The following is a 20,793-nucleotide window of genomic DNA, read 5'->3' as shown; positions in this document are numbered from 1 at the left end:
ATTCTGGACATGAATTCAGTCATACTTTCTGCAGTTGGTTCACATAAATAACCAGTTTGACCATGATTTACAGTTTCACGGGGACCACCACTATTCATTGCAATAACAGGTTTGGACACCAGCATTGCTTCTAAAGGCACTATTCCAAAGTGCTCCTTTAAGGGAGTGTAGAGTAAGGCTGTGCATGATTTTAACAAATCCACTTTAACCTCATCTGAAGGTGATTTCAAAAGTATGATTTTGTCTTGCAGGTTCTGTTGTTTAATTAGCTTAGATAGTTCTTCAAAAGTCTGAACATTCATTCCATTTATAGGGTCAAAACCTCCAGCTAAAATACAATAAACCCTGTCCCATTCAGAAGGCAATAGGGATAGTTTGAGTTTTGCCATTGCATTAACAGCAAAGTCCAGTCTTTTGGCAGGGTGAAATCGATTTACAGACAAAAACACAACCAAATCATCTCTGTGTGATGTAATTTCTTTTATCTACTCCTAGCATGGTAATCATTCATTACATAGCTCATTTTGAGTTACGTAATGAGCGATTTTACCGCACTAGTGCGATAATAATCGATTTTATCGCACTAGTGCGATAAAACAACTTTAAATGAAAATTTCTGCTGTAATTGTTTATTGAATTTAAACATAACTTTGATACATTTTTTGATATCGCCTTTGACTTGGCAGGCAACAAGCCAGATACCACGTTTGCGGCAGCTTCTTCAATATCTGACGGAAGTTCTTCAGACATGTTCATAACGAAATGCACTTTTAAAAATTTGTGACTGACACTGTTAAATTGTCGCTTAAGTAATATGTGGAAACAAATGGCCACCATAGCAACAACACCAAAACAGTACAGCGTAGATGACAAAATTTAAGGGTAACAAATAACTACCCGTAGCAAGCATATACGAGACGTTCCTAAATAGTTCACATTGCACAAAATATGAATTTTCTTCTTACTTTACGCTGCTTCTGATGGTCGTAGATAAAATGTTGTACATCACCCGTGGGGTATGGCAAATTAACGTACTCGTGTGATCACCACAACTCGGTCTACGACCTCGTCGTGGCAACACTCCCACTCGTGACTATAAAAATGCTCATACCCCACTAGTAATGTAAATAACTATTTATAATAACTCACCAACCATAGCCATCATTTGTTAACAGCTCATTTTTATGGAGGTAAGATTGATTTGTTAAAAGGATTGTATTTACTCTAATTTAGTTTAAACAAACATAATCAAAATATATAAATTAAAATTAAACACATTTGGCAACACCGCTACTTACGTCAACGTCAATTAAACAGTACCTGTCAGAAATATCAACAAATAAAACGTAAACAAAGCAAGACAAAACTGATATTTTTATTTTGAGTGAAAAATGGAAGAGGACGATCCTTATGCTCAAGTAGCCGTGGGAAAATTAAAGTTGAAGAAAGTAGAAAAAATCAAAAGAAGAAAAAGAAAAGTGACAAAAAATTGCGCGACCAAGTGGTAAAAACTCTAGAGGATTCTGCAGAGCCTCCTGAAGAACCTGAACGGCCACAACCGCAAAGCATGAAAACAAAAGCAGAAGTTGCATTTCTTCAACAACAGGAGAAAATGGTTTGTAGACAAAGTAAACTTATCAAAGCAATTAATGTTTAATAAACTTTTTTTGTAGAGAACTAAAAGAATCTTGGAAAAAGCTGCAATGACACATAAAGAACGGGTAGAAAAATTCAACCAGCACCTAGACAGCTTAACTGAACACTTTGATATCCCCAAAGTGTCTTGGACAAAATAAGCCTTTTTGTTTAATTTTTGTAACCATTTTATTTATATATATACTATTTGAATAAATGTAAATAAGTGCTCAATCCTCTTTTACATTTAAATTGGTTATATCATCAGCCACCTGTTTAAGCTTCTTTGCAAAACTGTCAAATGAAAAACTAAGAAGAAGCCTTTTCCTGCCTTCTTTCCCCATGTTTCCTGGCCCTTCTCTCACAATTCTGGACATGAATTCAGTCATACTTTCTGCAGTTGGTTCACATAAATAACCAGTTTGACCATGATTTACAGTTTCACGGGGACCACCACTATTCATTGCAATAACAGGTTTGGACACCAGCATTGCTTCTAAAGGCACTATTCCAAAGTGCTCCTTTAAGGGAGTGTAGAGTAAGGCTGTGCATGATTTTAACAAATCCACTTTAACCTCATCTGAAGGTGATTTCAAAAGTATGATTTTGTCTTGCAGGTTCTGTTGTTTAATTAGCTTAGATAGTTCTTCAAAAGTCTGAACATTCATTCCATTTATAGGGTCAAAACCTCCAGCTAAAATACAATAAACCCTGTCCCATTCAGAAGGCAATAGGGATAGTTTGAGTTTTGCCATTGCATTAACAGCAAAGTCCAGTCTTTTGGCAGGGTGAAATCGATTTACAGACAAAAACACAACCAAATCATCTCTGTGTGATGTAATTTCTTTTATAATAACTCACCAACCATAGCCATCATTTGTTAACAGCTCATTTTTATGGAGGTAAGATTGATTTGTTAAAAGGATTGTATTTACTCTAATTTAGTTTAAACAAACATAATCAAAATATATAAATTAAAATTAAACACATTTGGCAACACCGCTACTTACGTCAACGTCAATTAAACAGTACCTGTCAGAAATATCAACAAATAAAACGTAAACAAAGCAAGACAAAACTGATATTTTTATTTTGAGTGAAAATGGAAGAGGACGATCCTTATGCTCAAGTAGCCGTGGGAAAATTAAAGTTGAAGAAAGTAGAAAAAATCAAAAAGAAGAAAAAGAAAAGTGACAAAAAATTGCGCGACCAAGTGGTAAAAACTCTAGAGGATTCTGCAGAGCCTCCTGAAGAACCTGAACGGCCACAACCGCAAAGCATGAAAACAAAAGCAGAAGTTGCATTTCTTCAACAACAGGAGAAAATGGTTTGTAGACAAAGTAAACTTATCAAAGCAATTAATGTTTAATAAACTTTTTTTGTAGAGAACTAAAAGAATCTTGGAAAAAGCTGCAATGACACATAAAGAACGGGTAGAAAAATTCAACCAGCACCTAGACAGCTTAACTGAACACTTTGATATCCCCAAAGTGTCTTGGACAAAATAAGCCTTTTTGTTTAATTTTTGTAACCATTTTATTTATATATATACTATTTGAATAAATGTAAATAAGTGCTCAATCCTCTTTTACATTTAAATTGGTTATATCATCAGCCACCTGTTTAAGCTTCTTTGCAAAACTGTCAAATGAAAAACTAAGAAGAAGCCTTTTCCTGCCTTCTTTCCCCATGTTTCCTGGCCCTTCTCTCACAATTCTGGACATGAATTCAGTCATACTTTCTGCAGTTGGTTCACATAAATAACCAGTTTGACCATGATTTACAGTTTCACGGGGACCACCACTATTCATTGCAATAACAGGTTTGGACACCAGCATTGCTTCTAAAGGCACTATTCCAAAGTGCTCCTTTAAGGGAGTGTAGAGTAAGGCTGTGCATGATTTTAACAAATCCACTTTAACCTCATCTGAAGGTGATTTCAAAAGTATGATTTTGTCTTGCAGGTTCTGTTGTTTAATTAGCTTAGATAGTTCTTCAAAAGTCTGAACATTCATTCCATTTATAGGGTCAAAACCTCCAGCTAAAATACAATAAACCCTGTCCCATTCAGAAGGCAATAGGGATAGTTTGAGTTTTGCCATTGCATTAACAGCAAAGTCCAGTCTTTTGGCAGGGTGAAATCGATTTACAGACAAAAACACAACCAAATCATCTCTGTGTGATGTAATTTCTTTTATAATAACTCACCAACCATAGCCATCATTTGTTAACAGCTCATTTTTATGGAGGTAAGATTGATTTGTTAAAAGGATTGTATTTACTCTAATTTAGTTTAAACAAACATAATCAAAATATATAAATTAAAATTAAACACATTTGGCAACACCGCTACTTACGTCAACGTCAATTAAACAGTACCTGTCAGAAATATCAACAAATAAAACGTAAACAAAGCAAGACAAAACTGATATTTTTATTTTGAGTGAAAAATGGAAGAGGACGATCCTTATGCTCAAGTAGCCGTGGGAAAATTAAAGTTGAAGAAAGTAGAAAAAATCAAAAAGAAGAAAAAGAAAAGTGACAAAAAATTGCGCGACCAAGTGGTAAAAACTCTAGAGGATTCTGCAGAGCCTCCTGAAGAACCTGAACGGCCACAACCGCAAAGCATGAAAACAAAAGCAGAAGTTGCATTTCTTCAACAACAGGAGAAAATGGTTTGTAGACAAAGTAAACTTATCAAAGCAATTAATGTTTAATAAACTTTTTTTGTAGAGAACTAAAAGAATCTTGGAAAAAGCTGCAATGACACATAAAGAACGGGTAGAAAAATTCAACCAGCACCTAGACAGCTTAACTGAACACTTTGATATCCCCAAAGTGTCTTGGACAAAATAAGCCTTTTTGTTTAATTTTTGTAACCATTTTATTTATATATATACTATTTGAATAAATGTAAATAAGTGCTCAATCCTCTTTTACATTTAAATTGGTTATATCATCAGCCACCTGTTTAAGCTTCTTTGCAAAACTGTCAAATGAAAAACTAAGAAGAAGCCTTTTCCTGCCTTCTTTCCCCATGTTTCCTGGCCCTTCTCTCACAATTCTGGACATGAATTCAGTCATACTTTCTGCAGTTGGTTCACATAAATAACCAGTTTGACCATGATTTACAGTTTCACGGGGACCACCACTATTCATTGCAATAACAGGTTTGGACACCAGCATTGCTTCTAAAGGCACTATTCCAAAGTGCTCCTTTAAGGGAGTGTAGAGTAAGGCTGTGCATGATTTTAACAAATCCACTTTAACCTCATCTGAAGGTGATTTCAAAAGTATGATTTTGTCTTGCAGGTTCTGTTGTTTAATTAGCTTAGATAGTTCTTCAAAAGTCTGAACATTCATTCCATTTATAGGGTCAAAACCTCCAGCTAAAATACAATAAACCCTGTCCCATTCAGAAGGCAATAGGGATAGTTTGAGTTTTGCCATTGCATTAACAGCAAAGTCCAGTCTTTTGGCAGGGTGAAATCGATTTACAGACAAAAACACAACCAAATCATCTCTGTGTGATGTAATTTCTTTTATAATAACTCACCAACCATAGCCATCATTTGTTAACAGCTCATTTTTATGGAGGTAAGATTGATTTGTTAAAAGGATTGTATTTACTCTAATTTAGTTTAAACAAACATAATCAAAATATATAAATTAAAATTAAACACATTTGGCAACACCGCTACTTACGTCAACGTCAATTAAACAGTACCTGTCAGAAATATCAACAAATAAAACGTAAACAAAGCAAGACAAAACTGATATTTTTATTTTGAGTGAAAAATGGAAGAGGACGATCCTTATGCTCAAGTAGCCGTGGGAAAATTAAAGTTGAAGAAAGTAGAAAAAATCAAAAAGAAGAAAAAGAAAAGTGACAAAAAATTGCGCGACCAAGTGGTAAAAACTCTAGAGGATTCTGCAGAGCCTCCTGAAGAACCTGAACGGCCACAACCGCAAAGCATGAAAACAAAAGCAGAAGTTGCATTTCTTCAACAACAGGAGAAAATGGTTTGTAGACAAAGTAAACTTATCAAAGCAATTAATGTTTAATAAACTTTTTTTGTAGAGAACTAAAAGAATCTTGGAAAAAGCTGCAATGACACATAAAGAACGGGTAGAAAAATTCAACCAGCACCTAGACAGCTTAACTGAACACTTTGATATCCCCAAGTGTCTTGGACAAAATAAGCCTTTTTGTTTAATTTTTGTAACCATTTTATTTATATATATACTATTTGAATAAATGTAAATAAGTGCTCAATCCTCTTTTACATTTAAATTGGTTATATCATCAGCCACCTGTTTAAGCTTCTTTGCAAAACTGTCAAATGAAAAACTAAGAAGAAGCCTTTTCCTGCCTTCTTTCCCCATGTTTCCTGGCCCTTCTCTCACAATTCTGGACATGAATTCAGTCATACTTTCTGCAGTTGGTTCACATAAATAACCAGTTTGACCATGATTTACAGTTTCACGGGGACCACCACTATTCATTGCAATAACAGGTTTGGACACCAGCATTGCTTCTAAAGGCACTATTCCAAAGTGCTCCTTTAAGGGAGTGTAGAGTAAGGCTGTGCATGATTTTAACAAATCCACTTTAACCTCATCTGAAGGTGATTTCAAAAGTATGATTTTGTCTTGCAGGTTCTGTTGTTTAATTAGCTTAGATAGTTCTTCAAAAGTCTGAACATTCATTCCATTTATAGGGTCAAAACCTCCAGCTAAAATACAATAAACCCTGTCCCATTCAGAAGGCAATAGGGATAGTTTGAGTTTTGCCATTGCATTAACAGCAAAGTCCAGTCTTTTGGCAGGGTGAAATCGATTTACAGACAAAAACACAACCAAATCATCTCTGTGTGATGTAATTTCTTTTATCTACTCCTAGCATGGTAATCATTCATTACATAGCTCATTTTGAGTTACGTAATGAGCGATTTTACCGCACTAGTGCGATAATAATCGATTTTATCGCACTAGTGCGATAAAACAACTTTAAATGAAAATTTCTGCTGTAATTGTTTATTGAATTTAAACATAACTTTGATACATTTTTTGATATCGCCTTTGACTTGGCAGGCAACAAGCCAGATACCACGTTTGCGGCAGCTTCTTCAATATCTGACGGAAGTTCTTCAGACATGTTCATAACGAAATGCACTTTTAAAAATTTGTGACTGACACTGTTAAATTGTCGCTTAAGTAATATGTGGAAACAAATGGCCACCATAGCAACAACACCAAAACAGTACAGCGTAGATGACAAAATTTAAGGGTAACAAATAACTACCCGTAGCAAGCATATACGAGACGTTCCTAAATAGTTCACATTGCACAAAATATGAATTTTCTTCTTACTTTACGCTGCTTCTGATGGTCGTAGATAAAATGTTGTACATCACCCGTGGGGTATGGCAAATTAACGTACTCGTGTGATCACCACAACTCGGTCTACGACCTCGTCGTGGCAACACTCCCACTCGTGACTATAAAAATGCTCATACCCCACTAGTAATGTAAATAACTATTTATAATAACTCACCAACCATAGCCATCATTTGTTAACAGCTCATTTTTATGGAGGTAAGATTGATTTGTTAAAAGGATTGTATTTACTCTAATTTAGTTTAAACAAACATAATCAAAATATATAAATTAAAATTAAACACATTTGGCAACACCGCTACTTACGTCAACGTCAATTAAACAGTACCTGTCAGAAATATCAACAAATAAAACGTAAACAAAGCAAGACAAAACTGATATTTTTATTTTGAGTGAAAAATGGAAGAGGACGATCCTTATGCTCAAGTAGCCGTGGGAAAATTAAAGTTGAAGAAAGTAGAAAAAATCAAAAAGAAGAAAAAGAAAAGTGACAAAAAATTGCGCGACCAAGTGGTAAAAACTCTAGAGGATTCTGCAGAGCCTCCTGAAGAACCTGAACGGCCACAACCGCAAAGCATGAAAACAAAAGCAGAAGTTGCATTTCTTCAACAACAGGAGAAAATGGTTTGTAGACAAAGTAAACTTATCAAAGCAATTAATGTTTAATAAACTTTTTTTGTAGAGAACTAAAAGAATCTTGGAAAAAGCTGCAATGACACATAAAGAACGGGTAGAAAAATTCAACCAGCACCTAGACAGCTTAACTGAACACTTTGATATCCCCAAAGTGTCTTGGACAAAATAAGCCTTTTTGTTTAATTTTTGTAACCATTTTATTTATATATATACTATTTGAATAAATGTAAATAAGTGCTCAATCCTCTTTTACATTTAAATTGGTTATATCATCAGCCACCTGTTTAAGCTTCTTTGCAAAACTGTCAAATGAAAAACTAAGAAGAAGCCTTTTCCTGCCTTCTTTCCCCATGTTTCCTGGCCCTTCTCTCACAATTCTGGACATGAATTCAGTCATACTTTCTGCAGTTGGTTCACATAAATAACCAGTTTGACCATGATTTACAGTTTCACGGGGACCACCACTATTCATTGCAATAACAGGTTTGGACACCAGCATTGCTTCTAAAGGCACTATTCCAAAGTGCTCCTTTAAGGGAGTGTAGAGTAAGGCTGTGCATGATTTTAACAAATCCACTTTAACCTCATCTGAAGGTGATTTCAAAAGTATGATTTTGTCTTGCAGGTTCTGTTGTTTAATTAGCTTAGATAGTTCTTCAAAAGTCTGAACATTCATTCCATTTATAGGGTCAAAACCTCCAGCTAAAATACAATAAACCCTGTCCCATTCAGAAGGCAATAGGGATAGTTTGAGTTTTGCCATTGCATTAACAGCAAAGTCCAGTCTTTTGGCAGGGTGAAATCGATTTACAGACAAAAACACAACCAAATCATCTCTGTGTGATGTAATTTCTTTTATAATAACTCACCAACCATAGCCATCATTTGTTAACAGCTCATTTTTATGGAGGTAAGATTGATTTGTTAAAAGGATTGTATTTACTCTAATTTAGTTTAAACAAACATAATCAAAATATATAAATTAAAATTAAACACATTTGGCAACACCGCTACTTACGTCAACGTCAATTAAACAGTACCTGTCAGAAATATCAACAAATAAAACGTAAACAAAGCAAGACAAAACTGATATTTTTATTTTGAGTGAAAATGGAAGAGGACGATCCTTATGCTCAAGTAGCCGTGGGAAAATTAAAGTTGAAGAAAGTAGAAAAAATCAAAAAGAAGAAAAAGAAAAGTGACAAAAAATTGCGCGACCAAGTGGTAAAAACTCTAGAGGATTCTGCAGAGCCTCCTGAAGAACCTGAACGGCCACAACCGCAAAGCATGAAAACAAAAGCAGAAGTTGCATTTCTTCAACAACAGGAGAAAATGGTTTGTAGACAAAGTAAACTTATCAAAGCAATTAATGTTTAATAAACTTTTTTTGTAGAGAACTAAAAGAATCTTGGAAAAAGCTGCAATGACACATAAAGAACGGGTAGAAAAATTCAACCAGCACCTAGACAGCTTAACTGAACACTTTGATATCCCCAAAGTGTCTTGGACAAAATAAGCCTTTTTGTTTAATTTTTGTAACCATTTTATTTATATATATACTATTTGAATAAATGTAAATAAGTGCTCAATCCTCTTTTACATTTAAATTGGTTATATCATCAGCCACCTGTTTAAGCTTCTTTGCAAAACTGTCAAATGAAAAACTAAGAAGAAGCCTTTTCCTGCCTTCTTTCCCCATGTTTCCTGGCCCTTCTCTCACAATTCTGGACATGAATTCAGTCATACTTTCTGCAGTTGGTTCACATAAATAACCAGTTTGACCATGATTTACAGTTTCACGGGGACCACCACTATTCATTGCAATAACAGGTTTGGACACCAGCATTGCTTCTAAAGGCACTATTCCAAAGTGCTCCTTTAAGGGAGTGTAGAGTAAGGCTGTGCATGATTTTAACAAATCCACTTTAACCTCATCTGAAGGTGATTTCAAAAGTATGATTTTGTCTTGCAGGTTCTGTTGTTTAATTAGCTTAGATAGTTCTTCAAAAGTCTGAACATTCATTCCATTTATAGGGTCAAAACCTCCAGCTAAAATACAATAAACCCTGTCCCATTCAGAAGGCAATAGGGATAGTTTGAGTTTTGCCATTGCATTAACAGCAAAGTCCAGTCTTTTGGCAGGGTGAAATCGATTTACAGACAAAAACACAACCAAATCATCTCTGTGTGATGTAATTTCTTTTATAATAACTCACCAACCATAGCCATCATTTGTTAACAGCTCATTTTTATGGAGGTAAGATTGATTTGTTAAAAGGATTGTATTTACTCTAATTTAGTTTAAACAAACATAATCAAAATATATAAATTAAAATTAAACACATTTGGCAACACCGCTACTTACGTCAACGTCAATTAAACAGTACCTGTCAGAAATATCAACAAATAAAACGTAAACAAAGCAAGACAAAACTGATATTTTTATTTTGAGTGAAAAATGGAAGAGGACGATCCTTATGCTCAAGTAGCCGTGGGAAAATTAAAGTTGAAGAAAGTAGAAAAAATCAAAAAGAAGAAAAAGAAAAGTGACAAAAAATTGCGCGACCAAGTGGTAAAAACTCTAGAGGATTCTGCAGAGCCTCCTGAAGAACCTGAACGGCCACAACCGCAAAGCATGAAAACAAAAGCAGAAGTTGCATTTCTTCAACAACAGGAGAAAATGGTTTGTAGACAAAGTAAACTTATCAAAGCAATTAATGTTTAATAAACTTTTTTTGTAGAGAACTAAAAGAATCTTGGAAAAAGCTGCAATGACACATAAAGAACGGGTAGAAAAATTCAACCAGCACCTAGACAGCTTAACTGAACACTTTGATATCCCCAAAGTGTCTTGGACAAAATAAGCCTTTTTGTTTAATTTTTGTAACCATTTTATTTATATATATACTATTTGAATAAATGTAAATAAGTGCTCAATCCTCTTTTACATTTAAATTGGTTATATCATCAGCCACCTGTTTAAGCTTCTTTGCAAAACTGTCAAATGAAAAACTAAGAAGAAGCCTTTTCCTGCCTTCTTTCCCCATGTTTCCTGGCCCTTCTCTCACAATTCTGGACATGAATTCAGTCATACTTTCTGCAGTTGGTTCACATAAATAACCAGTTTGACCATGATTTACAGTTTCACGGGGACCACCACTATTCATTGCAATAACAGGTTTGGACACCAGCATTGCTTCTAAAGGCACTATTCCAAAGTGCTCCTTTAAGGGAGTGTAGAGTAAGGCTGTGCATGATTTTAACAAATCCACTTTAACCTCATCTGAAGGTGATTTCAAAAGTATGATTTTGTCTTGCAGGTTCTGTTGTTTAATTAGCTTAGATAGTTCTTCAAAAGTCTGAACATTCATTCCATTTATAGGGTCAAAACCTCCAGCTAAAATACAATAAACCCTGTCCCATTCAGAAGGCAATAGGGATAGTTTGAGTTTTGCCATTGCATTAACAGCAAAGTCCAGTCTTTTGGCAGGGTGAAATCGATTTACAGACAAAAACACAACCAAATCATCTCTGTGTGATGTAATTTCTTTTATAATAACTCACCAACCATAGCCATCATTTGTTAACAGCTCATTTTTATGGAGGTAAGATTGATTTGTTAAAAGGATTGTATTTACTCTAATTTAGTTTAAACAAACATAATCAAAATATATAAATTAAAATTAAACACATTTGGCAACACCGCTACTTACGTCAACGTCAATTAAACAGTACCTGTCAGAAATATCAACAAATAAAACGTAAACAAAGCAAGACAAAACTGATATTTTTATTTTGAGTGAAAAATGGAAGAGGACGATCCTTATGCTCAAGTAGCCGTGGGAAAATTAAAGTTGAAGAAAGTAGAAAAAATCAAAAAGAAGAAAAAGAAAAGTGACAAAAAATTGCGCGACCAAGTGGTAAAAACTCTAGAGGATTCTGCAGAGCCTCCTGAAGAACCTGAACGGCCACAACCGCAAAGCATGAAAACAAAAGCAGAAGTTGCATTTCTTCAACAACAGGAGAAAATGGTTTGTAGACAAAGTAAACTTATCAAAGCAATTAATGTTTAATAAACTTTTTTTGTAGAGAACTAAAAGAATCTTGGAAAAAGCTGCAATGACACATAAAGAACGGGTAGAAAAATTCAACCAGCACCTAGACAGCTTAACTGAACACTTTGATATCCCCAAAGTGTCTTGGACAAAATAAGCCTTTTTGTTTAATTTTTGTAACCATTTTATTTATATATATACTATTTGAATAAATGTAAATAAGTGCTCAATCCTCTTTTACATTTAAATTGGTTATATCATCAGCCACCTGTTTAAGCTTCTTTGCAAAACTGTCAAATGAAAAACTAAGAAGAAGCCTTTTCCTGCCTTCTTTCCCCATGTTTCCTGGCCCTTCTCTCACAATTCTGGACATGAATTCAGTCATACTTTCTGCAGTTGGTTCACATAAATAACCAGTTTGACCATGATTTACAGTTTCACGGGGACCACCACTATTCATTGCAATAACAGGTTTGGACACCAGCATTGCTTCTAAAGGCACTATTCCAAAGTGCTCCTTTAAGGGAGTGTAGAGTAAGGCTGTGCATGATTTTAACAAATCCACTTTAACCTCATCTGAAGGTGATTTCAAAAGTATGATTTTGTCTTGCAGGTTCTGTTGTTTAATTAGCTTAGATAGTTCTTCAAAAGTCTGAACATTCATTCCATTTATAGGGTCAAAACCTCCAGCTAAAATACAATAAACCCTGTCCCATTCAGAAGGCAATAGGGATAGTTTGAGTTTTGCCATTGCATTAACAGCAAAGTCCAGTCTTTTGGCAGGGTGAAATCGATTTACAGACAAAAACACAACCAAATCATCTCTGTGTGATGTAATTTCTTTTATCTACTCCTAGCATGGTAATCATTCATTACATAGCTCATTTTGAGTTACGTAATGAGCGATTTTACCGCACTAGTGCGATAATAATCGATTTTATCGCACTAGTGCGATAAAACAACTTTAAATGAAAATTTCTGCTGTAATTGTTTATTGAATTTAAACATAACTTTGATACATTTTTTGATATCGCCTTTGACTTGGCAGGCAACAAGCCAGATACCACGTTTGCGGCAGCTTCTTCAATATCTGACGGAAGTTCTTCAGACATGTTCATAACGAAATGCACTTTTAAAAATTTGTGACTGACACTGTTAAATTGTCGCTTAAGTAATATGTGGAAACAAATGGCCACCATAGCAACAACACCAAAACAGTACAGCGTAGATGACAAAATTTAAGGGTAACAAATAACTACCCGTAGCAAGCATATACGAGACGTTCCTAAATAGTTCACATTGCACAAAATATGAATTTTCTTCTTACTTTACGCTGCTTCTGATGGTCGTAGATAAAATGTTGTACATCACCCGTGGGGTATGGCAAATTAACGTACTCGTGTGATCACCACAACTCGGTCTACGACCTCGTCGTGGCAACACTCCCACTCGTGACTATAAAAATGCTCATACCCCACTAGTAATGTAAATAACTATTTATAATAACTCACCAACCATAGCCATCATTTGTTAACAGCTCATTTTTATGGAGGTAAGATTGATTTGTTAAAAGGATTGTATTTACTCTAATTTAGTTTAAACAAACATAATCAAAATATATAAATTAAAATTAAACACATTTGGCAACACCGCTACTTACGTCAACGTCAATTAAACAGTACCTGTCAGAAATATCAACAAATAAAACGTAAACAAAGCAAGACAAAACTGATATTTTTATTTTGAGTGAAAAATGGAAGAGGACGATCCTTATGCTCAAGTAGCCGTGGGAAAATTAAAGTTGAAGAAAGTAGAAAAAATCAAAAAGAAGAAAAAGAAAAGTGACAAAAAATTGCGCGACCAAGTGGTAAAAACTCTAGAGGATTCTGCAGAGCCTCCTGAAGAACCTGAACGGCCACAACCGCAAAGCATGAAAACAAAAGCAGAAGTTGCATTTCTTCAACAACAGGAGAAAATGGTTTGTAGACAAAGTAAACTTATCAAAGCAATTAATGTTTAATAAACTTTTTTTGTAGAGAACTAAAAGAATCTTGGAAAAAGCTGCAATGACACATAAAGAACGGGTAGAAAAATTCAACCAGCACCTAGACAGCTTAACTGAACACTTTGATATCCCCAAAGTGTCTTGGACAAAATAAGCCTTTTTGTTTAATTTTTGTAACCATTTTATTTATATATATACTATTTGAATAAATGTAAATAAGTGCTCAATCCTCTTTTACATTTAAATTGGTTATATCATCAGCCACCTGTTTAAGCTTCTTTGCAAAACTGTCAAATGAAAAACTAAGAAGAAGCCTTTTCCTGCCTTCTTTCCCCATGTTTCCTGGCCCTTCTCTCACAATTCTGGACATGAATTCAGTCATACTTTCTGCAGTTGGTTCACATAAATAACCAGTTTGACCATGATTTACAGTTTCACGGGGACCACCACTATTCATTGCAATAACAGGTTTGGACACCAGCATTGCTTCTAAAGGCACTATTCCAAAGTGCTCCTTTAAGGGAGTGTAGAGTAAGGCTGTGCATGATTTTAACAAATCCACTTTAACCTCATCTGAAGGTGATTTCAAAAGTATGATTTTGTCTTGCAGGTTCTGTTGTTTAATTAGCTTAGATAGTTCTTCAAAAGTCTGAACATTCATTCCATTTATAGGGTCAAAACCTCCAGCTAAAATACAATAAACCCTGTCCCATTCAGAAGGCAATAGGGATAGTTTGAGTTTTGCCATTGCATTAACAGCAAAGTCCAGTCTTTTGGCAGGGTGAAATCGATTTACAGACAAAAACACAACCAAATCATCTCTGTGTGATGTAATTTCTTTTACAGTTTCATATATTGGTTTTGCGGTTTTTGAATTTTCAACACTTTGTTGGTATGAGTTGGCAATGGTGGGGTAAATAACTTTAATAGGTTTGGTAATACTTGGAAATGTTTCCTTGAATACTGAAGCTGTGTAGGCACTGTTAACTAGTATTATATCAGCCATAGCTGTGGCCTTTAATTCTAGCCAATCAATAGGTTTCCTGTACAGTTTCTTCAGTAATCCTCCAGGGGGTGAAGCAAGTAAATCTGGATGGTGGCAGTAATAAACAACTTTCTTCTTAAACAGTTTCAAGATAGGAATGGAAATGGGAATCAAATCCACAAAGAAAAAGTCTGCTTCAAACAACTTTTGGCCCACTAATAGGTAGATAAGTGTAAGGTAAACCATTCGAATATAGGCACAGATGGCCTGACATTTACCAAATACAGTTCTAGGAAGCCAGTCACCATATACTTCCACTGGAAACTCTCCATTTTTCAGTTCTTCAAAACAGTGATGTTCATCAAAATGGTTGGTAATGAATGTAACTTCATGGTTCTGCTTTTTGAAAGCAGCAGCCACGTCCAAAACCAATCGTTCTGCACCTCCTATCCCAAGATCAGGATGGATAAAAGCAATTTTTAATTTTTTTCTTGTTACCATTTTGTATTTTTATTAACAGTATCCTCACAAAATACAAGTTTATTTAAAAAAATCTTGTGACCACAGTACAATGTTTGCCCAGTTTAACACGTACTACAATTTGAATTGTTGCCTTATCAATTATTTAAGTATATTTTAATTTTATAAAACTTTTTGTAAACATTTAAAATGTTAGGTTAAGGTTAGTCGTTAAGGATTAATTTACAGGTTAGTTTGTTATTACTAGATATGTTTATATGTTAGCTGTAGTCACGTGGCTTTATTACAGAAACTAGTTAGCGTGGCACGAGGTTTCATATTGAAAAGAAGAATTAACCAGACATAAGTGACATGACCACTGACCATTGACTTTTGAACCCAGCCGCCCAGCCTTACTATCATCATACGTGTGTTTGACGTTTCCTGTTTCTGGATAGAATTATTGCATCCAGAAATATTGGAAATATTTTTCCAGTTTTTCCGTGAATTTTAAATGACTGTGATATCGAAAATATGGCAAGTGTAGGCTTTCGCTGGTTGGACATTTTAGAGAAGGAGTTTGACAAGGCTTTTGTGGATCTGGATTTGACCATAGGTAATTTAATTTATTCTGCTGGATATCCATTATGGGTATACCATTTCCAATTCAACTAACAGCTTCCTGAATTTCGTTTATATTAATTTCCTGATGTTTCCAAACTTGGTATTTTTATATCAGTCTTGCTTCTACTAACTTCTACTATGTTTTGTTTTTAAAATATTGCTTTTTCTTCAATGTATAGTTGATAAACACTAATTTTATTTTAACTTTATAATTCAATCTCAGATTGTTTCTTTACTCCTACAGATTTTTAAATTTTTGTTTGGCAAAAATGAGCCTGTCCTATCTATTGACTATTGATGGGCTGTAATTTTAGTAGCTGTTACCCACTCTTGTTAAAATGTTTCAAGTTTTCTTAAATTTGGCACAAACATTCTAGTCTATTGATCTTGTTAATTGCAATAAATCAATCTTACACTAAGCCTCAGGATCTCCTGGGATAAAACCATCATATTCACCCTTGAACCATATTCTATTACAAGTATAATTCTCTACTTACAGGGGAAATTGAGGGTGAAGAAACTAGTCTTGTTTTTAATGCCCGCCAAAAATTATGTACATTAGGTTCCTGTTTTGCACAACTGTCTCACAAAGCTCAAACAATTTTTCAAAATAGCGCAAAACTTGAGGTAAGCTGATGTATTTTTGTAAATGTATTTATTGTGTAATTTGATAAATTAAACTTAACTTATTGAACAATCAAAGAAAATCTTTATAAACATTTTTTTAGGCTGAATTAATCCACCTTAGGGCAGAACTAATAGAATCCAAATCAAAAAAAGAGCTTTTAGAAAATGAATTGCACAATTTGCTGTTACAGTTGCATTCATCACAACTCTCGCAACTGCCTGATAGTTTAGGTAATAAAAAGTTAGATCAACACTTCAAACCAGATGTGAATGCCATTAAAAAACGTTTGGAGGCTGAAATCAGGCAAAGTCCTTTACGTGTCAGACGTAGCAGTAGGTTTTTGATTAATTTACCAAATTAACTGAAAATTAAGCTAAATTAATTTTGCAGTGAGCACAGATGCTAAATCACCTAAAGACAGCGAAATTAAATTCAGCCCCACTCTCTTAGAACCATTACAAATTAAAGTCGAAAACGCCCAACTTTTAAATGAAAACATGGCACTGAGAAACGACGTGCTCGCTCTAACTGCCGAGGTTTATGGGGCCAAATTGGCCGCTAAGTATTTAGATAAGGAATTAGCTGGTAGAATACAACAGCTGCAACTATTGGGTACAGCCTGATATCTTTTAACTGTGTTTGAAATGTAAGAGACAATTCGTAGGTAAAGAAATGCGGGGCGAGGTTAAGGATAAGCTGTGGAGTCAGTTGGAGTCGGAAATTTTGCTACAACGGCACAAAACTGTAGTTAGAGCATGCAGGAGGAGTAGTACTTTGAATAACAACCATGATAAGTGTCCTAAACCATCTCCAGAAACTAATGGTGGGAATGTTGATCATTTTGGAGATATTAGAGTGGTTGTTATTAAGAGAGAACCTGAACAAGGTTTGGGAATTAGCATAACGGTCAGTGTTCTGGGTTTTTGTTTGTGTCTAGGGTGGTTTGAAGTTTGTTTTGTATTTATAGGGTGGACGGGAACACGGAGTTCCAATTCTTATTTCAGAATTAGAACCGAGCGGTCCTGCCGCCCTTTCTGAGCAACTGTATATAGGCGACGCCCTTCTTTTCGTTAACGATATCGATTTAAGAAATGCCTCTCATAAGGAGGCGGTGTCCATTTTACAACAACAAACTGGTAATTGCGTCATGCGCGTACAGTATATTGCCGTCGACGACAGTGATAACTCTTTAGAAGAAGACGGTCTCAGTTTTAGGTACAAAACTGAAAATTGTTTTAGCTTCCATGAAAGCAACTAAATCAATTTCAGGTTTTTTAATGATGAAGTAGTGGACGTTAACGGATCTAGTCAAATTAAATCCAATAACCAGGAAGTAGTGAACACCCCAACCGCACCTAGAACACCCGAATCTAATTGCGTAAGCAGGTGAGAGGCAGAATAATTTTATTAAATTTCCCAGAATGCTTTAAACTCAAAGCAAGGATATTTTTGAATGTAAAAATTGTTCCTGTTTTTACTGTTTGGACCAATGTTGTATAACAAATTACCAAATATTCTTGTTTGTTTTGGGTACCAACACATATTAAGTATTATTGTAGCATCATATCATTCCTTAAATAAGTGCAATTTAAGTAGTTATTTGTATTTTATATTTGTTATTTTAATTTGTAGTTTATAGATCAATAGATGTGTTTAAGCATGGCTGTTTTTTGTTGGTAGTTAAATATGCAAGAAATTATTGCAGCAGATTTTTAATTTGATTTTCCAGTCAGTTTTGAAACATAAAATTAATATTATTTTTCTAATTAAATCCAACTATTTACATAACAAAAAGCGGGTAATTGTGCAAGACAATACTTATTACCACTATTTTGATTTATACAATTTTTTAGTTTTTACAGTTATTTTTCAGCACTGTTTTTGCATGCACTTTGGCATGCCTGCAGAACCTGATTGCTGTCACGTTTTATCGTTCTCCGAATCATTTAGCTATCGGTTTTGAACGTTTACAGATTATCTACCGCCAGTCGTACAGATAATTGCGATTTTACTAGATTGGATAATCGCAACAACGGCAATATAACATACGATGTATCGTCGAACGTCCAAGAGCATATCACCAATACTGAGCAACTGAACAACTCTAACAACAATGCTCTGCCTGAAGATATTACTAAGTTTACGTCTGATTTATCCAATGTTGATACAAGCGAGTTGATTTTACTCGATAATGCTACCAAGAACATTATCAAATTGGAGGACTTTAAGAAAGTGGACGTTTTTTCAACTGTGGAGAGCAATTTTAATTGTTCGGCCAACTCGTTGATTTCAGATAATTTGTCTTCCCCCATGCAAACCAGCACTGACGTATATGTAGACTCAGAAATTTTGTCCACTGACATGGCGTCAAATGACTCTCATTCGCCAAAAAATCTGAAACAAAGCGAGGCAGCACATTACGATCAAAATCAAGACATTGAACGGATTAGTGAGTTTCCAGAAAAATCGTTATCAGTCGAGTCACTATCGCAAGTAAAAAGTGACAAGAGTCTGTTGAATTCTGAAGAAAGTGACTGCGGATCACCAGTGCATAAAACAAACAGGAACTACAAAAAACAGAAGAAAGTGAGGAAGAAATACTTTGGAGTTAAAACGTTGCAGAGCATCTTTAATAGATACGACGGTTATTCGGATGTTTCGACCACAGCTAGCGAACTAGGCGAGGATATTGCAGTCCCCTCAGTTTCACATTGCACTCCTAGTAACGTTGAATTGCCCAGACCACCCCCGATAACTGTAAGCGCGCCTACTAAACCAACTAATAACCAAAAACCACCTCCAAAAGTAGTTTGCGCTGACACAAGTTCACACTTTGAGGAACAGGTGCACAGTATTATCTCCGATATTTTGACTAAAAGCCATATTAATCCAACGCCACTGCTTAAAACCACCAAACATAGTTTGGTCCCGTCTAAAAAGCATTTTTCATTAAACGGGCAAAATTTAAGGGTTGGGAAAGCTTTGCGTCTTTGTCCTAATGACGAAGCCATGGAATCTTATAGTCAGGATCAGAAAAAGGAAAAACTGTTGGCTCGTTACGTTTATAATGCAAACTTTTTGAATGTGGACGGGGTAGGTGATCCTGATTTTGGTACGCCTGTCTAATGACTAAATTTGATGGATGTAACCAATTATATTCAAAAGAATTTGTTCTGTATTGGCATACTTTAATTTAGTAGGATAGGTTGCTTAAGTATTCGATTAGTTAACATTTTGTTTAAACCGAATCAAAACACTTCGTTCGTTAGGGACAAAAACCGTACAACAACTTTTTCGTTTTCAACAATATAATGGGTCATTATGAAAGTAATGTATAACGGAAAGCATTCAAATGGATGTTATGAGTTTCCGGGTACTTCCTAGGCTTGACAGACACGTCTGTCATTATTGATGCAGGAGGGGACTATTTCGAAAGATCTTAAAAGCTTTGCCTAGGAAGGTTTGTTATATGAATAGGATCAATAAACATAATTTTCCCAGAAAATACGCATTACTTTCATAATGAACCATACACACACTACTCAGGTTAAGACCTTTTTAGGCAGAGTACTTTTCCTTGTAGTAGGTTAAGGTTTTTTTTCTTCGATTTCTGTATGTCTAGATTTTAAACGATCACAATTCTCTCCTGTTCTATAAAAAATATAGCAATTCACTATTCATATACAGGGTGACCAAAATTACTATCTGCATGAATTTAAATTTAGGCCATTCTGTATTTTACCGGCAATATAGTAATCAGAATGTTTATGGGCAGTTAGGTTGCAAATTAATGAACGTTTTCGTAGCTTGTGCTGCAAATAATCAACTGCCAGTTAACCAAATATTGCTTTTCTTCAAAAATACTGTTCTGGTAGACTTTCCTACTTAGGAATAACTACTCTAGCTCACTACGTATCTTATAATCGATTAAATATGCGTAAAATGGTTGTGGAAAAAGTTTAAAGTATTTTTGAATATAATCCTTTTAGGTAGGTATAGTTATAAAACAGTCGGTGCAATCCGTCATTAGAGCAACATCAAAGTAAATTGATCCAAACCTTGTACTCTGTATATAAGTACTTCATGTTTTCAAAATATCGCTCAAAATACGCGTTAGTAAGATAATCCTGTCATCGTGTAACAGGACAAGTTATTGAACTTAAAAGCTGCAGGCAACTGGGAAAACTAACTGGTTTTGCTTCAATTCAATAAAAGTCCTATAAAGCAAGTTCCCTAGTCTCAAAGTGTATTTTCTGATGTTAGTGTATTTAAACCACTGTGCTTTTCAGCTGGCTCATACTTAGTTTTGGTATATTTTTGCTCTGTTAACCACATATCTAATAAAAATACTAAAAGCTTTATCCCT

At 34.9% G+C, this 20,793-nt stretch overlaps 10 protein-coding genes and 1 pseudogene across 10 annotated transcripts; 10 read left to right on the top strand and 1 right to left on the bottom strand.

Moving 5' to 3' along the window:
• The first annotated feature begins 1,299 nt into the window (after positions 1 to 1,299).
• On the top strand, positions 1,300 to 1,869 carry LOC145733716 (uncharacterized). The gene is given in 3 exon segments (XM_081986664.1): positions 1,300 to 1,458; positions 1,461 to 1,615; positions 1,674 to 1,869. Coding segments are annotated over 3 exon segments (345 nt in total). The 5' UTR covers positions 1,300 to 1,391; the 3' UTR covers positions 1,797 to 1,869.
• An 852-nt stretch (positions 1,870 to 2,721) lies between these two features.
• On the top strand, positions 2,722 to 3,216 carry LOC145733713 (uncharacterized). Its single transcript, XM_081986662.1, has 2 exons — positions 2,722 to 2,962; positions 3,021 to 3,216. Exons 1-2 carry the CDS (start codon positions 2,738 to 2,740, stop codon positions 3,141 to 3,143), a joined length of 348 nt encoding a protein of 115 aa, XP_081842788.1. The 5' UTR covers positions 2,722 to 2,737; the 3' UTR covers positions 3,144 to 3,216.
• Positions 3,217 to 4,019: 803 nt separating this feature from the next.
• On the top strand, positions 4,020 to 4,564 carry LOC145733706 (uncharacterized). Its single transcript, XM_081986654.1, has 2 exons — positions 4,020 to 4,310; positions 4,369 to 4,564. Exons 1-2 carry the CDS (start codon positions 4,086 to 4,088, stop codon positions 4,489 to 4,491), a joined length of 348 nt encoding a protein of 115 aa, XP_081842780.1. The 5' UTR covers positions 4,020 to 4,085; the 3' UTR covers positions 4,492 to 4,564.
• A 796-nt stretch (positions 4,565 to 5,360) lies between these two features.
• LOC145733715 (uncharacterized) lies at positions 5,361 to 5,929 on the top strand. The gene is given in 3 exon segments (XM_081986663.1): positions 5,361 to 5,658; positions 5,717 to 5,819; positions 5,822 to 5,929. Coding segments are annotated over 3 exon segments (345 nt in total). The 5' UTR covers positions 5,361 to 5,433; the 3' UTR covers positions 5,839 to 5,929.
• A 1,439-nt stretch (positions 5,930 to 7,368) lies between these two features.
• Positions 7,369 to 7,913, top strand: LOC145733704 (uncharacterized). The gene is made up of 2 exons (XM_081986652.1): positions 7,369 to 7,659; positions 7,718 to 7,913. Exons 1-2 carry the CDS (start codon positions 7,435 to 7,437, stop codon positions 7,838 to 7,840), a joined length of 348 nt encoding a protein of 115 aa, XP_081842778.1. The 5' UTR covers positions 7,369 to 7,434; the 3' UTR covers positions 7,841 to 7,913.
• An 852-nt stretch (positions 7,914 to 8,765) lies between these two features.
• Positions 8,766 to 9,260, top strand: LOC145733712 (uncharacterized). The gene is made up of 2 exons (XM_081986661.1): positions 8,766 to 9,006; positions 9,065 to 9,260. Exons 1-2 carry the CDS (start codon positions 8,782 to 8,784, stop codon positions 9,185 to 9,187), a joined length of 348 nt encoding a protein of 115 aa, XP_081842787.1. The 5' UTR covers positions 8,766 to 8,781; the 3' UTR covers positions 9,188 to 9,260.
• An 802-nt stretch (positions 9,261 to 10,062) lies between these two features.
• On the top strand, positions 10,063 to 10,608 carry LOC145733702 (uncharacterized). Its single transcript, XM_081986650.1, has 2 exons — positions 10,063 to 10,354; positions 10,413 to 10,608. Exons 1-2 carry the CDS (start codon positions 10,130 to 10,132, stop codon positions 10,533 to 10,535), a joined length of 348 nt encoding a protein of 115 aa, XP_081842776.1. The 5' UTR covers positions 10,063 to 10,129; the 3' UTR covers positions 10,536 to 10,608.
• An 802-nt stretch (positions 10,609 to 11,410) lies between these two features.
• On the top strand, positions 11,411 to 11,956 carry LOC145733703 (uncharacterized). The gene is made up of 2 exons (XM_081986651.1): positions 11,411 to 11,702; positions 11,761 to 11,956. The coding sequence occupies exons 1-2, from the start codon at positions 11,478 to 11,480 to the stop codon at positions 11,881 to 11,883; spliced, it is 348 nt and encodes a 115-aa protein (XP_081842777.1). The 5' UTR covers positions 11,411 to 11,477; the 3' UTR covers positions 11,884 to 11,956.
• Positions 11,887 to 15,384, bottom strand: LOC145733929 (alpha-1,3/1,6-mannosyltransferase ALG2 pseudogene; annotated as a pseudogene).
• Positions 13,414 to 13,958, top strand: LOC145733705 (uncharacterized). The gene is made up of 2 exons (XM_081986653.1): positions 13,414 to 13,704; positions 13,763 to 13,958. Exons 1-2 carry the CDS (start codon positions 13,480 to 13,482, stop codon positions 13,883 to 13,885), a joined length of 348 nt encoding a protein of 115 aa, XP_081842779.1. The 5' UTR covers positions 13,414 to 13,479; the 3' UTR covers positions 13,886 to 13,958.
• Positions 15,385 to 15,564: 180 nt separating the features above from the next.
• On the top strand, positions 15,565 to 20,786 carry LOC145733717 (uncharacterized). The gene is made up of 8 exons (XM_081986665.1): positions 15,565 to 15,791; positions 16,299 to 16,426; positions 16,528 to 16,759; positions 16,818 to 17,039; positions 17,092 to 17,333; positions 17,395 to 17,642; positions 17,697 to 17,813; positions 18,401 to 20,786. Exons 1-8 carry the CDS (start codon positions 15,710 to 15,712, stop codon positions 19,551 to 19,553), a joined length of 2,424 nt encoding a protein of 807 aa, XP_081842791.1. The 5' UTR covers positions 15,565 to 15,709; the 3' UTR covers positions 19,554 to 20,786.
• Positions 20,787 to 20,793: the final 7 nt, after the last annotated feature.

Source organism: Ips typographus, linkage group LG9 (genome assembly GCF_016097725.1).
Source record: "Ips typographus isolate SLU linkage group LG9, UJ_Ityp_2.0, whole genome shotgun sequence".
NCBI lineage: Eukaryota > Metazoa > Arthropoda > Insecta > Coleoptera > Curculionidae > Ips > Ips typographus.
The sequence above is the reverse complement of the archived record's forward strand: the minus strand, read 5'-3'. Positions and strand labels throughout refer to the sequence as shown.

Bases quoted from the DNA above. Each gene is read 5' to 3' on its own strand.
- LOC145733706 (XM_081986654.1), top strand. From the start codon at position 4,086: ATGGAAGAGGACGATCCTTATGCTCAAGTAGCCGTGGGAAAATTAAAG. The intron at 4,311-4,368 runs GTTTGTAGACAA...CTTTTTTTGTAG, and splicing joins TTCAACAACAGGAGAAAATG to AGAACTAAAAGAATCTTGGA.
- LOC145733705 (XM_081986653.1), top strand. From the start codon at position 13,480: ATGGAAGAGGACGATCCTTATGCTCAAGTAGCCGTGGGAAAATTAAAG. The intron at 13,705-13,762 runs GTTTGTAGACAA...CTTTTTTTGTAG, and splicing joins TTCAACAACAGGAGAAAATG to AGAACTAAAAGAATCTTGGA.
- LOC145733703 (XM_081986651.1), top strand. From the start codon at position 11,478: ATGGAAGAGGACGATCCTTATGCTCAAGTAGCCGTGGGAAAATTAAAG. The intron at 11,703-11,760 runs GTTTGTAGACAA...CTTTTTTTGTAG, and splicing joins TTCAACAACAGGAGAAAATG to AGAACTAAAAGAATCTTGGA.
- LOC145733712 (XM_081986661.1), top strand. From the start codon at position 8,782: ATGGAAGAGGACGATCCTTATGCTCAAGTAGCCGTGGGAAAATTAAAG. The intron at 9,007-9,064 runs GTTTGTAGACAA...CTTTTTTTGTAG, and splicing joins TTCAACAACAGGAGAAAATG to AGAACTAAAAGAATCTTGGA.
- LOC145733704 (XM_081986652.1), top strand. From the start codon at position 7,435: ATGGAAGAGGACGATCCTTATGCTCAAGTAGCCGTGGGAAAATTAAAG. The intron at 7,660-7,717 runs GTTTGTAGACAA...CTTTTTTTGTAG, and splicing joins TTCAACAACAGGAGAAAATG to AGAACTAAAAGAATCTTGGA.
- LOC145733713 (XM_081986662.1), top strand. From the start codon at position 2,738: ATGGAAGAGGACGATCCTTATGCTCAAGTAGCCGTGGGAAAATTAAAG. The intron at 2,963-3,020 runs GTTTGTAGACAA...CTTTTTTTGTAG, and splicing joins TTCAACAACAGGAGAAAATG to AGAACTAAAAGAATCTTGGA.
- LOC145733717 (XM_081986665.1), top strand. From the start codon at position 15,710: ATGGCAAGTGTAGGCTTTCGCTGGTTGGACATTTTAGAGAAGGAGTTT. The intron at 15,792-16,298 runs GTAATTTAATTT...CTCTACTTACAG, and splicing joins GGATCTGGATTTGACCATAG to GGGAAATTGAGGGTGAAGAA. The intron at 16,760-16,817 runs GTAGGTTTTTGA...TTAATTTTGCAG, and splicing joins TTTACGTGTCAGACGTAGCA to TGAGCACAGATGCTAAATCA.
- LOC145733702 (XM_081986650.1), top strand. From the start codon at position 10,130: ATGGAAGAGGACGATCCTTATGCTCAAGTAGCCGTGGGAAAATTAAAG. The intron at 10,355-10,412 runs GTTTGTAGACAA...CTTTTTTTGTAG, and splicing joins TTCAACAACAGGAGAAAATG to AGAACTAAAAGAATCTTGGA.